The 16,328-nt window shown below is 49.1% G+C and overlaps 2 protein-coding genes across 6 annotated transcripts in view; both read left to right on the forward strand.

Annotated features, from left to right (window-relative positions):
- The window catches only part of HOXA3 (homeobox A3), a 44,382-nt gene that overhangs the window by 19,824 nt on the left and 8,230 nt on the right, over positions 1-16,328 (forward strand). For 3 of the 5 annotated variants that reach the window (XM_076331280.1, XM_076331284.1, XM_076331282.1), the window contains 2 exons: positions 6,436-6,624; positions 10,279-10,357. The gene's annotated coding sequence lies outside the window, so the exon portion shown is untranslated. Of the gene's footprint in view, positions 1-6,435; positions 6,625-10,278; positions 10,358-14,229; positions 14,320-16,328 lie in introns of those variants that run through there. The other 2 variants (XM_076331281.1, XM_076331286.1) reach the window with 2 other exon arrangements.
- On the forward strand, positions 2,632-4,924 carry HOXA4 (homeobox A4). The gene is made up of 2 exons (XM_076332323.1): positions 2,632-3,257; positions 3,751-4,924. The coding sequence occupies exons 1-2, from the start codon at positions 2,660-2,662 to the stop codon at positions 4,077-4,079; spliced, it is 927 nt and encodes a 308-aa protein (XP_076188438.1). The 5' UTR covers positions 2,632-2,659; the 3' UTR covers positions 4,080-4,924.

Consider the following 16,328-nt stretch of genomic DNA (forward strand, 5'->3'; position numbering starts at 1 on the left):
GTCCTGCCTCAGCACATCTTCGCAGACAAATAGAACCACACGAAAAAAACAGACTTCGGCTGAGCAGCTCAGGTCACCTTGCAGATTTACAGTCGTATACAAAATTGCATCCTTCTCCCCTTAACCCAGCGCCAGAGCCCCACGGTAGAAAGAGGCGCAGAGAAACAAGTATACTTTGAGATCTAATCACGGTAAATAATACGAAACAGAGCCCGGTCAGCTCTCCCAATATAGCGCTGAGCTTACAAACCGGGACACCACTTTTCGTTGTGTTTTACCGTGGCTCGGGAGCACGGCAGCCCGCTGTCGCGCTCTGGCCATAGTGTCTCAGGACTTATGCCGAGGACAATATTTACGGTAACCCGGTGTAATTCATCTGGTGCTGGCCGGCAGGTATTTGTACGTCTGTGTCTGTATGTGTGCATGGATCTCTTCACGCCGGGAAGGTGCTCTCTGCTCGTGGTGGACTTTGGCAATCTTTTATTTTTTACAGTCATGTAGGTGGGAGCTTTATTCTTTTACAGCGTGGGTCGCTGTTGTTTTCTGGGGGGTTTGTTGTGTTTTTTTTTTTTAATGTAAATAAACCAGTCTCCTCTTTCCTGTCAAATGTGTGTTGTTGAACAGTTGCGGCTGTCTCTGTGTGCGCGTGTGTAACCGCATTTCCTCTCCATGCAGAGTAAATAGAGAAACTTATCTATTACCCCAGTTAAAGAGTTCCATAGATGTGCTGTTGGAAATGAGTAAGTAAATGTGTTTTAACTCTCTTTACAAATTAGACATTCGATAGGAGGAGGAAATGAGTGATTGTTTAGATAAGTACCCCAGTATACCCAAGTGCTGGACATGTTCTAACATATTGCAAGCCGCCTGCGATGTGCGTGCGCGTGTGTGAGTGTATAAAATATAAATCCATACGGTGTGCGTCTTGTTAGATAGAATATATAGTCAAAGAGAATTTTATTGCACGTATCCGTTATCTATAAAACTGCAAAAGACAATAATCTGAATTTAAACCAGGGTAACTGTTAATGTAGTACCTTCAGGAGGGCAAGATCTAAAACGTACCATATTTACGCTTGATATATTAGATGTATTTTCCCATACCAGCAGATGAGATTACCCACTCAGCAATTATATTCTCGAGGGGTGCGGTAAATATTTCTACGTGTTTATATGCTTTTCTGAAAAGGAGAAAAAAAAATCCGAAAAGTTCGCTTCTAACTCCGAATGTACCAGACTAGCTGACGTTCAGTAAGTATTTTTTTCCCCTTAGAATAAGAGCGTAATTAGTTTAACCATCAAATTTCAATTACCTAAGGTCAGGGCGGTTGCCTCTTTTCCCTCTGAGCTGCAAATATCGTTAACAGTCTCAGTTTTAGCAACGCAGAAGTGCCCGAGTGCCCTCTCCCTCCCACCCTACGGTTTGCGAGTTACTTCTGCAAAGGCGCTAGCGATTTCTCGTGGAATTGAAAATTAAGAAATAAACCCACGATGAGGCATACCAAACCGACGGACTTAAACTCGTAGTTTGGAAACCGCTCCTCCGCGGGGAGGGATGCTCGCAGTGAGCCCTGCGATCGCCGGTAGGAAGTATTTGATACCGTCGTGTCCGCCTTCCCCTCTCTCCCTTCCCTCTCTCCTCCCCGTTATTTTCAGGCTCGCTATATCCCTCACACCCCGCAAGCCACTCGAGGAGTCTCCTCGGCCTCCCCGCCACTTTCATACTAACTTTTGCATCTATCGCTCCAGTTAGCACGGCTTCAAAGGTTCAAAGGGCTAGCCCCAGAGCTCCCGGCCGCCCGCGGTCCGCAGCGGCGGGGCGCTGGGGGCAGACCCCGGAGGGCTGCCGGTGGCCTGTGCCCGGCAGCCGCTGCCGCCCTCTGCCTGCGCGCAGCCCCGACTCCAGGCGTTTGGAGATGGGCTTGTTTAAAAGGGTTGTGCAACGCCTTGTGCAATGCCTGCTTCCCTCTGGATCACGCAGCTGGGCTGCGCTCCGCTTCCTCGCTCCGCTTCCTACGCTCTCCCGCGGGGGAACGGAGAAACAAAAAGTGCTGGGGGGGCGGGGGGGGGAGAAAGACTGTCAGAGCTGGATTAGTTTTATCTCGCTTGACACCGCGACTGCCGGACGCGGCCCGGGTCGGGGGACGGGAGGAGCCGGGGAACCTGGTGAGGAGCGGACGAGGGGCGCGGGCGTCCGGCAGCCCCCGGCGGGGCGCTCCCTCGGCGGGCAGCCGCCGTCCGGGGAGGAGGCGCGGCGGCGGCAGCGGCGGCGGCGGCCCCCGCCGTGGGTCCGCGGGCGCGGAGCTGCCCCGCGGCCGCTCGCCCTCCTTCCATTTCCTGATCCGGGGTCCGCGGCCCCGCGCGGTAATTGGCGCTGGCGGTCAGGTGGTGATGGGGTGGCGGGGGGTGCGGGGGGGTGTGTGCGTCTGTGTGTTGTGTGTGTTGTAGGCGCTCCAGGGGTGGGAAGAGAGGAAGGGAGGGGAGTGCGGCGGGGAGGGGGGGGAAGCTGGAGGCCCAAACTTTGGCAGCGGCGAGCACTTGACAGCAGCGGGAGGGGGAGAGGGAGGGAGGGGAGGGAGGGGGGGAAGGGGAGGGGCCTCGCCGAGCCCAGAAAAACGACAACGCGAGAAAAATTAGTATTTTTGCACTTCACAAATTAATGACCATGAGTTCGTTTTTGATAAACTCCAACTACATCGAGCCCAAATTCCCTCCCTGCGAGGAGTACACGCAGCACAGCGGCAGCGCCGGCAGCTCCGCCAGCTACCACCCGCACCACCCGCACCCGCACGCCCCGCCGCCGCCGCCGCCGCCGCCGCCGCCGCACCTGCACGCCGCGCACCCGGGCCCGGCGCTGCCCGAGTACTTCCCGCGGCCGCGCCGCGAACCGGGCTACCAGGCTCCTGCGGCGCCGCCGGGGCCGCCCGGGCCGCCTCCCGAGGCGCTCTACCCCGCGCAGGCACCCTCCTACCCCCAGGCGCCCTACAGCTACAGCAGCGCCGGCAGCGCCGCCCCGGGCCCCGAGCAGCCGCCCCCGGGCGCCTCGCCGCCGCCGCCGCCGCCCGCCAAGGGCCACCCCGGCCCGCCCCAGCCCCTGCTCCCAGGCCATGCCCTGCAGCGCCGCTGCGAAGCGGCCCCCGCCGCCGGGGCCGGCACCGGGCCCGGCTGCCCGCTGCTGCCCGACAAGAGCCTGCCCGGGCTGAAGGGGAAGGAGCCGGTGGTCTACCCCTGGATGAAGAAGATCCATGTGAGCACGGGTGAGTTGCCCTTGCCAGGGGGAGGTGGGGATGCGCCTGCAGAGGAGGGAAGGGGGGAGGGTGCTCCCGGGGCCGGGATGGGTCGTTGCGTGTGTGGCGCTTTTTTTTTTCCCTCCTTCTCCCTCCGCGTTTCCTAATAAAAAAAAAAAAAAAGTGAGAAACCTTTTGTATCCGGGGTCCTTTATCAAAAGATTTACGAGACGCCAAACTGTTAGGGCAGTAATTATAGCCCCCATAAATTTAATTGCCCTGCAGTGGCTCTGGGCCATGTGTCTTTGAAGCTTTTCTTCTAACCCAAATGCCCATCACCATTTTTTATTGCTCCTCGATTGTCCCCACTGTCGATAGGCTGTGAAATAATTTTTCTTGCCGTTTATGTATCTTACGTGAACCTGGTGTCAAGTTATTATATAATGATTATGTTCCATCGCTTCCCCCCCCCCTTTTCTTTCCCCTCCGCGTGTGTGTGTGTGCCTGCGTGTGCACGTTTCAGTCAATCCCAATTACAACGGAGGGGAGCCCAAGAGGTCTCGCACTGCCTACACCAGACAGCAGGTCCTGGAGCTGGAGAAGGAGTTCCACTTCAACCGCTACCTGACCAGGAGGCGACGCATCGAGATCGCGCACACCCTCTGCCTCTCCGAGCGCCAGGTCAAGATCTGGTTCCAGAACAGGCGCATGAAGTGGAAGAAAGACCATAAACTGCCTAACACAAAGATGCGCTCCTCAAACCAGTCCACACTGAGCCAGCAGTCCAAAGCACAGACACAGGGCCACCCCCATCCGCTCGATGGGGCTACACCCAACTCAGCCGCGCTATAAATACGGTTATTATTATTTTTTTTAATATATATATATATTTACCTATCTATTGGGGTTTTCCAGCTGCCCCGTGGTGGAGGCCGGCCGTTTGGACCAAACAACTGTGTAAAACAAAACAGGAGCAGGAAAGGAAGACGAGACGTGCCCAAGAACGGGCACATGTTTAAACCAAAACCCGGACGATTGTCTACATTGTATATAGATAATGGTTCCATGCCCATCATTTTTTTTCTATTTATGGAAAGGCTCTCTTGCCCTCTGTGTAAGAGAGGGCTGGATGCTGTCACGGACGAATTCTCTGTACCTAAGACGGACTCTTTTTTCTTTCTTTTTTTTTTTTTTTTTTAGAGAACACTTTAAAAATAAAAGACGGTTAAAACAAAGCAAAGACCTCGTGAGACACTTGTGTAAGGCATTGACTTGAATAGCGCTGTTTCGTGGCGTGTTCGTGAATTCCCGTGTGTGTGTGTGTGTGAGGGTGCACACGCACGTATGCGCACACACCAACACGGGAGAGAGAACGAACACGTCCACGGGAGGTTAAAGACTCACGAAAAATGTCCACTTACGCTGTCTAAAGGAAAATGTTTTATGTATCAAAGGTAACTTAACTGGTTTTAAGTGTAGCCCCCGCAGTAGCTGTGATCTATTAGTTTTTCTCCACATTCCCCATTGCATTTATTTAAAGAAATATTGCTATAAAGGCTGTTGCTGTCTTCATATTTGGCACCGTCTAAACCGTTTGGGTCCATGTACAATTTGTGGCTTTTTGGTGTAATGTATAACAGTGCCAAATGCTGGTAATAAAGATTATTCTGTACAAAAGAATTAAACGCTTGAAACACAAGTCCACTCAGTGCTGTTTCATCCACCTTGTGCTTGGCTGGTGTTGGCACCAGCAATGGAAAACAACGGTTTAACGTGTTGTTTTAACTTGGATTCATCTTGTCAATAAGGTAATGGTTGCTTTAAATGTAGCGAAAAACGTCCTGACTCCTAATTGCCTGGCTGGGAAAAAGAGCGCTGTAGGACGAGGAAAGGTCTTGCTTCGCTGTATAGGTGAGTGGTGTTCTCTTTAGCAGACTTACGGCAGAATTAGTCCGGCGCTCCATCGCTGTCCGTACGACTATTTTCAGCTGCATTAGAGAGAAACTGTGCTTCTACTGGGAGCCAATAAGCTCCCATGACGGGTTTTGCTGGAGGAGAAGTCACACATGCTCCCCATGATAACACTTTAGATCTTTAGCCAGTCGTGATTTATTCGTTCATTTTCACCCGATTATTATTTCTCAATTGGCTAGCACTTTTGAAGGGGGATGACATGGGCGGTAACCTAAAGTTTCCCTAAGCTGCCTTTTCTGTTTCTGTTTCTGTTTCTGTTTCTGTTTCTGTTTCCTTTTATTTTCTTGTTAAGACTATTTCAAAATGTGTTGAGAAAGTTTCGGCAGAAACATGAATCTGGGTACAACTCGAGAGGTTTATTTGACAGAGAATGTCGAAACGACTGTGGCAAAATGGGGTTCAAGTGGTTCCAGCTCAGGCTGCGCATGTCGCTGCTTCCAGGCAGCTAACGAGTGCAGGCAAAGCGGAGCTGCTAATGGGGAGCCTTGCTCAGGGCTTCCACAACAGAGAGTAGCACTGAGCCGGGTAGGAAAAGGCTTGGAAAAGAGCTCAAGTGCTAGTAAATCTTCCAGGGAAGGCCTGAAGGCCAAGACTTATTTACTTATCCAAAGGCATCCGAGAGGGATTTTTGGAATCAGTGCTTCTCTTCGCGCGAGTGAGGCCACCAGGACTGCGTGCATCATCACCCCCTGGGTGAGGTAGCACCAGGCCCCAACGATATCGCCAGCATCCCTGCCAGGCCAAGGAACACGGATCGTCCTGCAGAAAAATGTAGCGCGCCACTGGCAGAGCACGTTCAGCATCAGAGAGGTGGCGGTTGTAAATACCCTCAGCAAACACTGCTGTCTCCAAACCTGACGGAGCAGCAGGCCTGAAAAGCACGCTTCCATTCACATATTGCTGTTTACTAAACCATAAATTGCCAGCTGCCTCCTTATAAAGGGAGAAAACTATAGCTGTAAGTGTGATAACCGCTATCTGCAAACGTGTAACTCTTGTTTTGTTTATTGCTTGAGAATGTCTTGATATATTTAGAGTCAAAATTAGCACAACGGAGCAAAATTCCAGCTGAAACGTATTAGATGGCGATGCAGGATTTCTTTAGTGTGCAGCCTATGCGTATAAACCTAGTTTGCTCCCATTGTAAAGAGAAATGGAATCACGCTGCAAATAGCAATTTTAGCGAGAATCATTAATCACCTCCTACAATAAATACTTCTTTGTAATTCAACAGCGGTTCTGAAAGGCATTCTCTTGGAAAAGTCTGTGAAGACGCAAAGGATTTTCCTGGAAAAAAAAAAAAAAAAGTGGTCATGTGTAAAAGCACAGCATCTTGGCTGTCTGCTAAAAAAATGTACACTGTCTTGCTGGAGATTGAACGGCGGACTGCAAAATACCCCATGGCAGATTATCGTCGTTTAAGGTAAATTTTCCGTTTTCCCCCTCTTCCCCCTCTGCCTGTGCTGGGAGCGGGACGCTGCTCCCGGGCTGGGAGCCCTCTGCTCCCCGTTCGATACCGCCCGTCTTTACAATAACTTCGAAAATTACATCGTCCAGTTTAAATTCTCGCATTGTGCTCCCTTTGCTAAGGCAACCGGGAGTTCACCGAGAGGACAAATTTTCTATCCCATTAATTGTTTTTTTTAGAGGAGCAGACTGACCCTTCAAACCCTTGACCTTTAAAGACAGTATTCTTTTTAATCCGGCACTTGGACCTAAATGTCTCTTTCCCCCCCCCCCCCTCTCCCGCTCTCCCGGTGTCTCTCACACACGGATTTATCTGCTCTGGCCACAAAGGCGAGCGCGGCCCGAAACGCTGGAAGTGGAGGTTTGTCAATATTTCAAAGAAAGACCAAATCACCTCGGAGTCAATTTGCTGGCCGCAGGGAACGCCACGCCGTTAACCCCGGTACCCACCTCCCCTCCACCCACCAAGAAAAAGGCTCCTTTTCCAAGATCCCTCTCCTCGTTTCTCCTCCCGCAAGCTCTTGCTATACCTGGTGTTTTATTACGCGGGGAACTCAGCTGTGACAAACGCCTTGTGCTATTTAATAACTAGAACCACCCTGCATTGGAGGATTATCCAGCGCTGGGACTTTTATTTCTTTCTTTCTTCCTTCCTTTTTTTTTCTTCAGGGTGCTTGCCGTCCCGTGGCCTTCTTGCCCAGTGTTTGTAAACGAGGAAGGGGTGGGGGGAGCCCTCACACAGGCAGAGATCTTGACAGGTTTGCCATGAAACTCCAGCCCCCCCGGCCCCCTCCCTGCCCCGCACTGGGGCTCGATCCGGGCAGCCCCGGGCCGGCCCGCCGTTCCCACACCTCCGCCGGAGCCGGCCGGGCGGCGCGGCCCCGGGGGCCCCCGCACGTCGCGGCCCGGAGGAGGCGGAGGCTCTTGCCGGGCCCGGAGCCTCACGGCCTGGCCGGGCCGCGGCGGGGTGGGACCCCTCGAGGGTCGCCCCGGGGCCGTCCCTTCGGGCGCGGCGCTGCGCGGGCGCCCAAGCCCGGCCCACGCGGGTCCCGGCGGGGCCGGGGCTCCCCGCGTGGGCAGGGGAAGCTCGGCGGCCGCCTCCCCCCGGCCCCGGGCGGCCCTCCTGGCTCCGCCCGGGCCCGCGGACAGGCAGTACTGACCCGCGGAGGGCAGCCCGGGGGATGCCGCCCCTGATGCTCCCTTCTCCCCCCGCCAGCAGCGCCCAGAGCTCCCCCCCGCTGCAGACAATGAGGATCTGGGTTCAACTGGCTAATCTGGGGGGACTGGGGGGCTGCAAACCTGCCCCATCTCGCTGTACAGAGCGAGACAATCCTGTATTATTAACGCCCGAGCGCTGTCCCTGGAAACTGAGGAGCTGTCAAAGCCAGCAGAGACGAGGGGACCCAAGTACGAGGAACCCTGCGCTCGCAGATAAAGGTGTTGCGTCTGTTCTGGGGGAGATATTGAAATTTTAATCTTTAGGGTCACGTGACTCATTAAATAATTAATGCAGATAGTCAGGAATGGATCTGTGGCCGTCAGACCTCACTAGGAGTGATTCTCTCAGAAGTGAAACTCAACTCCTTATTACTGGAGTTTGTTTTTCTTTCTTTCTTTCTCTTTTTTTTTTTCCCTTTAAAAAAAAAACCCACCTGATTTATCTTGAAAGATTCTAAACTTCTTAAGCAAGCAGTAGGGTCTGTGTTGGTAAGTAGGTAGTGTGTATTTCTAGCTTGATGACTTTAATTGTTTGTGCTTGCTTTGTCTACTGAGCATTTGCTTAACAAGTTTAATATTTAGAAATGTTAAATCTTTGTTTTAGCTGCCTTGTGGTCACATTACGGCTTTTGGTGATTAAGTGTTACCGAGGCAAACACATTTGATAATGTTCTAATTCACACTGTGGAAGGCTGGGTGCCACAGTGCAGGAGGACCTGCTTTGTTCAATTTTCCCGGCGTTAATAAATCACCGGCTCCTAATGCAGGGCCAAAAAAGCAATGGAAAGGCAATGAGCATTGTAAAGGAAAAGTCATGGGCGAATTTCTCTATGACTCATTAGTCTGAACGATTTATGTACGAACTTAAAGTGCCGCAATGAATATTAGAGTTTGGGATAACAACAAATTAAAAAAAAAAAAAAGTCATAGCGTTTCTAAAGTGCTTTATTGCTACTTAGCAACTCTTTCAAGAAGCAGCATAGTTTAAAGGACTGTGGCAGTGTAAAATATGGTGGCGCGACTTAATAGCTCCAAAATAAATAACAGAAAGTCGCTGGCACCATTTTCAAATACACGCTCCATATTTAACACGAGTGGGGCAACCCAGTCACGACACGCTTGATCGATGATTATTGCCGTTTGTAACATGACTATTGATTAGGGATCAAAACGGCTAAGGTATGAGTTTGAGCCTAAAATGCCGGGGGGTTCCCCCCGTGCTGGAGCCGAGTGGAGCGAAAGGTAGAGCTAAGAATAACCCCAGGCAGCAGCGCCCGGGCTCTGCGATTGCAGATTGAACTTCCCATTTTCTTTTGTGTTTGCCAGTAGATTTTAGCAGTCAGCGCTCTCAAATTTATGAGACGGCAATAAACAGCTTCGTCGGCTATTATTGCATGATTTTATGTAGACTGGAGTTCAACACCAAATTTAAAATTATTAGCGTAATTATGGAACTACTAAATTACCAAAGCAAAGCCTCTGCTCGAAAAGTTCTCCCAAGACAGACTTAATATTTCCAAGGCTCAGATGACACCCTTCTTCAAGAACTGTGTTATTTAATTATTAGCGTTTACATTTACTGACAATTTTAAGATGCGTTAGATGGCTTTTATTAGCGAGAATGAATACGGGGGGTACATTATTATATCTGACAAATTCATATGTAAACGTGATTCAGTAAGTGGCATGCGAATGATCTGACTATTGTCTTTTTGGATTGTGCAATACTGTTTATTTTAGGGGACGAGAAGCCGTCCAGTTTTTTCCCTCCTTCAATTGCTTCCAGTGTGTTTTAAAAAAAAAAAAAAAAAAAAAAAAAAAGGCTTTGGGCCCGATCCCGCTTCAGTGAGGTCAATTGTTAGTCTCTTATTACGCTAGTGGTGGCAGGATCGGGCCCCGGCTAACCGTTTGAATAAGAGCCCAACCACAATACACCCCGCATTTAAACTGGAACCCTTCCCGCGTTTTATTCAGCAGAGATGAACACGACGACTTGTGTTTAATGTCTGTTCTTGATTAAATGATCCTAAACAAAGGTTTCCCAGAGGAAAATAAAGCAGACATTCATGTAACAAGAGTTTGGAATGACAATATTTCCAAACACTTGGAGACAGAAGGCATAGCTGTCTACGGGAAAAAAAAAAAACCACAACAAAAACAACAAAAAAAAAAAACCCAACAAACAACCGCACACTGTTATTTCTCAGCTCCCCGCGCTCTTCACCCGCGTGGGAACCCACGCTCCGCGCCGGGAGCCCGCGCCCGCTCCATCCCTACCCGTCCCACTCCGGGGCTCTCCCAGCACACCCGGCGAACCCTGTATTGCCTATGAAGGAGCAAAATACCTCCCCCCGCACTCCCCGGTAAGGCACTGTTTGTTGCTTGTTTACAGGGAGCCCCGAAAAAAAGCCGCTCGGCTGGGGCGGTGGAAGCCGGGAGCGCTTCAGCCCGACTCTGCGCAGCTGGAGGAGGTAAGAGCCGGGAAGCGGCCAGGCTGCCGGCCGCTGCTTTTGCGCCGATCGCAGCTGTAAGAAAGCCATTTGCCTAGTACCTGCATGCAGAACAAGCCTGCTGGAATGAGATTTTGTTGTTGTTGTGATAAATATTTAACCTGGCCGGATTTTTTGTTCTGGATTGGCTCTATTCATCTTCCGTGGGTGGTGAATGCGCGTGTCTGGGCAGACAAAGAAGTGTACGGGACCTGAGTGATCGCCATCCTTATAAAGGCATTGGGGACAGGAAGGATGCAAAGTCATTTGAAGAGCGAAAGGGGTTGAAAATTTCTTTGTCCATTCTTAGCTCCTTCCCAAATCAAAGGCGCAAGGCGAGGGGGAGAGGGTTGGAGCCATTTCGGTGTTGAATGGCTTATCGCGGCTTGTTTGTTTGCCTCCTCCTCGAGGAGTTCCGCGGCCAGTCCTGCAAATGTGGAGTGCATGTGGGGATGTTAGAAAACCTGATTTTTGCCGGAGTGCGTGCACCAGAATGGCTCGCAGATAAGTTTCGGGTATTTGTCCGTCCTGGCCTGCTTTGCACCGGGCGGAGGTCGGTGTTTGGTGGCCCAGAGTTGCTGGAGTCCTTGATGCTCTTGGTCCTTTGGCAGGAGAAATGTAATGCTTTTCATAGTGATCATTTTCTTATGCCGGCCGCCGAGAGGGGAGGATTACATAGAATTAGCTCAAATTCCTGCTAGATTTACCTGCTTATTTTTGGACGCTGATGTACAATTAGTATATTTTACTACCTTTTAAAAGCGGCCATAAATTAGAGGACTACAAGGGCTCTTTGTGTTGGCTTAATGGGCTGCTTAAATCTTAACTACCAAAAGGCGCTGCGAATGACTATTCGCGCTTGTGTTAGGGAATTAAAAGCGAAAATACGGTACGATGGAACCTTCCTCCGGTGGCATGTACCCACAGCACAGCGTACAGAGATATTTGGGATTCCTAAACGGACCCAACGCTCGCAGACTCAGCTGACTCTGAGCAGAACTTCTCCCACAAGGGCACAGTCGATAGCTCTATTCTTTTTATCTGCTTGGAAATGATCAAAGACCAACTTTATCTCTATCAGACGCACAGATGTAGGTAAACAGCTCTGCGTCCCAGCAGATTTCAAATCTTTCGAGGAAGCGAGGAAATAAATACTCTTATATCGTACGGTGATTCCCATTTCGTCTCCACATGGGAATGGCAGGCTTACCTCTTAACAACTGGCATAAAAGTAGACTCGACCGACAGTAAAAATTTTAAATCTAATTATATTGAAGGTAACTTTAAATAGCATTAATGCTAAGAGTGGCTATTAATGCCAGAGCTGGCACAAAGGGTCTCTCTTAATGAAGGCACGTTATGAACTCAGATCTGTTTGTTGTTACTGAGCCTGGGATTTCAGCTCAGCTCGAAGCCATGTGTATAAAGCACAGAAAAATCAGTAGCAGACCTACTGATAAACTCCACATTTTTCTGCTAAAAACCGTGTTTCAGGTCTCCAAATCATCGAGGTAATAAAACACAATGTTGAATGTCCAGGAACAACAACAAAGCAATATAAGAGGTGGTGGGGGAAATCTAGCATCTGTGACTAGCAAGATCATTTGAATTTGTATTTGAAAACTCGTAGTCACGATACTAGAGCAAAGAAAGCTTTCTCCAAAATCGGCGGAAGGGAATAATTTTCAGCTGCGATCCAGGGCAGCAGAAAGTTAGGCAGACTCCCCCTTCCGCCCCTCCAAGCACACCCTGTGGAAGGTACTCACACGTCAAGAAGTTACTTTTCTTAAGAATTAATTAGTTTCCCCACTACATACACGAAGTTAATTGTTAAACAGTAGTTTTAGCATTAACTTGACCATTAATACTAATAAAGATGTTCATAGAAACAGGGTTTTGAAGCCAATAGCCATGGCTAGCGTTAAGGCATTTAAGCTGACTTATGATTGTGATTTATTGCTTTTGTAGTTTCTATTTGCTCAGGACTGTAACTTCTAAAGGCATCTTTCTGCTTTTGGCGCAAAGCAGTCGATAGCTTTTACAACAGCCCCAAGAAAGACTTGCTCTGCTTTTTTCAACATCTGCTCCATTCCCCATTAATTTCAGTTTCATTGTTGCAGAACTTCTCTGTGTGTTTCTTTTTGTGGGATCTAAACGCACCATATTTAAAAGAGCCGTGAATCCATCTCGAGTAAATATCCACCTCGGTTTACGTTGAGTACGAGGGCTGTGGAGTTACCAGTCGTGCTGATAGTTACAGACTTGGGCATGTCGTGTGTGGCTAATGCTCTCCCTCTTTCAAAGGTATATAGCTTTTATTCCAGTTCTTAGTGAGGGATAATATATGTATACCCTGCTGCTAGCTTAGTCACTTCCATATGAAAAATTGCAAATTCTTCCTCTCTTGTAATGTCACGCTGACTCTGCTGCGATGTCCACTACTATACACTATTACTGACGGGTTTGAATTCCAGTGGCCCACTTCTACAATCCAAGCGAGAGTATATAAGGCTTGCCCGTAACACTAAAAATCGCCTTTAAAAAGAAATCTCCTTCCATTCTGTTCAATGCAGTGCAGGTGAAACAGTAAGAAGGGGTGTGCAGTTAGCTGAAAGTTTTCTCCGAGCTCATGGGGGATGGTGGAAAGATTTAGGCAAGCGTATAGACATCATGACGCAAAGTGCTGGAGTCACAGAACTGGACCAGGAACGCGTTAAAAGTGTGAACTATCTGATTTTCTTTGACTCCTTCCAGAAAAGTTATGTGAGTTGAGGGTTTCTTTTGTTTGTTTAGCTCATTGTGTCAATAGCACAAGTTAAACTATCTTGCAGGGAAGATGTGGGGTGTTCACACACAGGCGAAGCTGCCTGGCTCAGGGGCCGCATACAACTTTGCTCTTTTCTTTTTTTCTTGATTTTTTTTTCCCTTAGGCAGAGAGCTCCCCCTCCCCGATTTTTTTTTTTTTTTTTTTCATCGTTAGAAACCTATAATTTTGTGCATCACTCAAACTAGCTGTATAGGAAATGCGTAAGCACAGGTTTAACAGCAAGGTCCCCAAAGGTTTTGCAAAATCCAGAGCCACGCCAGTGAAGGAAGGTGTATTCTTCATAGTATGTTACAAGGACAAAAATCAACTAGCCTCTTAGAAGAGACTCTTTTTTGCCTTTGTCAGGTAATTATAGGTCTTTTTAGTTTCTACAGGAGCCCTGATGTAGTGTGTGGGAGTTGAGCAAGCCCTGTACAATGGCAGGGTAGAGGCGGCTGGGGGTGGGGGGAAGGCTGGTAATCGTCCCATTTAGAAGGGGGCTGGAAATGATACTATTAAGATTCGGGCTTTCTTCGGGGGTTGCAGAGGACATGCGACGTGGAGCAGAGTGGCGGGCCTGGGGAGCAAATGTCGGTTAATTAGGCTAAGTATCAAAGTGCAGCGCAGTCCCATGTTATAAGAAGAATTCTTCTTACCTTCCAATGGGCTTTGTGCAAAGAAATATTGGTGTGGGAGGAAAAAGAATCAAACCAATCTCCCCCCCCCGCAGTCATCTGCATCTCTGGGATTTCCCCCCCCCTCCCTTAAAACTCTTCTTTAACATATTGGGTTAAGGCTTTAAAAAGCAAAGGCTCGCGCTAAGAAACCCTGTTCCTTCAATGATTCCCTATTTCAAATAAAAGGATTTAAGTTGACGTATGACCACGTGAGCACATAATACAGCGCATTATTGTGGCATTTGGAGTGGAGACCCGGTCTGGCTCCGTCTGCGATTACGCTTTTCCAGTTTCTGTTCAGAGCAAGCACTGCTTTCTATTATTTTTTTTTTCCTCCTGCCCCCGTCACCGTCCCCGCAAGAGCTGGCCATTTCGCTGACAGCTTTCGTTCCTTATGGAAAGGTTATTGTCGAGCCGAGAGGACGAAATGCTTCGTTAGAAAGGATGGATTTTATTTTAAGGTATTTCCGTTGATTGTTCATTTATGTGGTGAGTTATTGCTGTTCGAGGCAAAGGTCAGTAGCAGAGGCTGGAGCGAGTGCGTGTGTGTGCGTGCGGGTGTGTGTGCACCCGGAGCCAGGCTGCTTCCCCCTTTGTTTCAATTTGCTGCGGTAAATATTCAACTCTCCCCTCGCAGCGAGCAGAGCAGGGAGAGTTTGCTGCTTTATTTATTTTTCTCCATAGAGATCCCACACCGCTGTTGATGGCCAGCTGCCTCAGCTCCAGCCCCTCGATTGCCGTCTTATCATTATTTATGATCGGCTAGAGATGGGAAGCCTCTTTTATTGTCGTGTTTGGATTTTTCCCCCTCAATTTTGTTTTATTATTTTATTTGTGTGTTGGTGCGTTTATTTATTTATGTATTTGGGGAAGTCGGAGAAAACGATGCGGGGGGGGGGTGATGCTCCTCGGTCGGGGTCGTGCTCGGGTGTGCGGCGGCGGTTGTTGTTTTATGGGTGTTTGTTCGGCCGCTGCCGCTCCGTAAATCGATGAGTACGCGATCGTGCTGCCATTTTATTTATGATGCTTTAGTGGTACTTTGTTTACCGTGCGCGGGGGGCTGCATGGGCGCTCAGCTCTGTGGCAAAGCTTCTCCTTCCCAAATGAGCCAAGGGGCTCCTCTTTATTTCTCCGCAGTGAGAAGGAGCTGAACCAAGAGCCAGCCATGGCTTCTAACAATAAATCAGCCTTGGAAACGTGTGGTTTTTTTCTCTCTCTCTGAACGGGGAGCTGGAAAGCGAGAATAAAAAGGGGAGGAGTGGAAATCGTCTTCTAGGATAAAATATACTAGTCCTAAATTCATATCCATACCGTCGTTTACATGAATAGATATATCCGTACGTATAAATATGTAAGTATTTGCATATACTTATAAATATGTGTGCGTAGCTATATAGAGAGAATGCGCTTTAAAAGACGAAAATGAAAGGTTACTTGGCTATCCAAGGAGGGCAAAATACTGTATAAAAGGACATTTCCGCGGCGTGTCCCGGCTTTGGGAAAGGTCGGAGCGCTGGGGCTCGCTTTCTTCCAGTTCGCTCCGCGCCTCTCGCCTATTCCTGCTGTACCATTTTTCGCCCCGTTACGGGGTGCTTGTAATTACTCATCTTCTAAGGGGTCAGAAAGAGAGGAAGAAAAGCGAACGATGACAAAAACTCCGCTGCAAACAAACAGAAAAATGGTTATTTCCACTCGGTGCTATTCGCGGCCGCTCTGCAGAGACCTGCAGGGCGGAGGTGTTGGGGCTGGTTTCTCCCTTTCCTGCTCTTTAAGTCGCCCTCAGAGCAGAACTGACCCAAAGAAACACTATTTCGCCTTCTCGCCATACTGAAGCACGTTGTCCTTTCTTAGACAGGAGAGAGAGGAGGAGAGCGGTTTCCCTCCCAGCTGTGTGTCTAAAAGCCAAGGTTGGCTTTGCCGTATTTTGAAATGGGCCAAAACGCGCCTCGAAAATAAAGTGCAAGCTTTAATTGCAGCTCAATTACTTGGCAGCGTTTCCTCTGATTTATGACCCAGTTCGGATGCATATTGACCCAGTTAAAACACTCATAAATAATACAGTCCTGCTTTAGAGCAAAAGAAAGCAAGAAGAGTTTTGGAGGAGAGGGGGATTTCGGTGAGTTGTGTAAATAACCTCAGTCTGCTGAGCAAATAGCAAAGAGTCCGTTGCCATTCTTTAGTGTTAGAGAATATAAACAATAATTCAGATTAACCACGGCTTGCTTCGATAGCCCAGTCCTTCTCTAAGGCAGCTGATATCCCCTCCTAACTCTCTAACGACTTGGACAGGCACCGCTTCCAGAATTGGTCCCCTTCTCCAGCAACTCCCCGCCTTGCCATTTCATCCCTAAGAGGTCCCCCCAAATCAGCCTTGAATTATGGTGCTGCCTGCTTCCATTTCGGAGCATCCAAGGACAAAGCGCTTTACAGGCATTATTTCGTTCGGAAACTAAGAGTAATTCCATGAAAG

Source organism: Aptenodytes patagonicus, chromosome 2 (assembly GCF_965638725.1).
Source record: "Aptenodytes patagonicus chromosome 2, bAptPat1.pri.cur, whole genome shotgun sequence".
Lineage (NCBI taxonomy): Eukaryota > Metazoa > Chordata > Aves > Sphenisciformes > Spheniscidae > Aptenodytes > Aptenodytes patagonicus.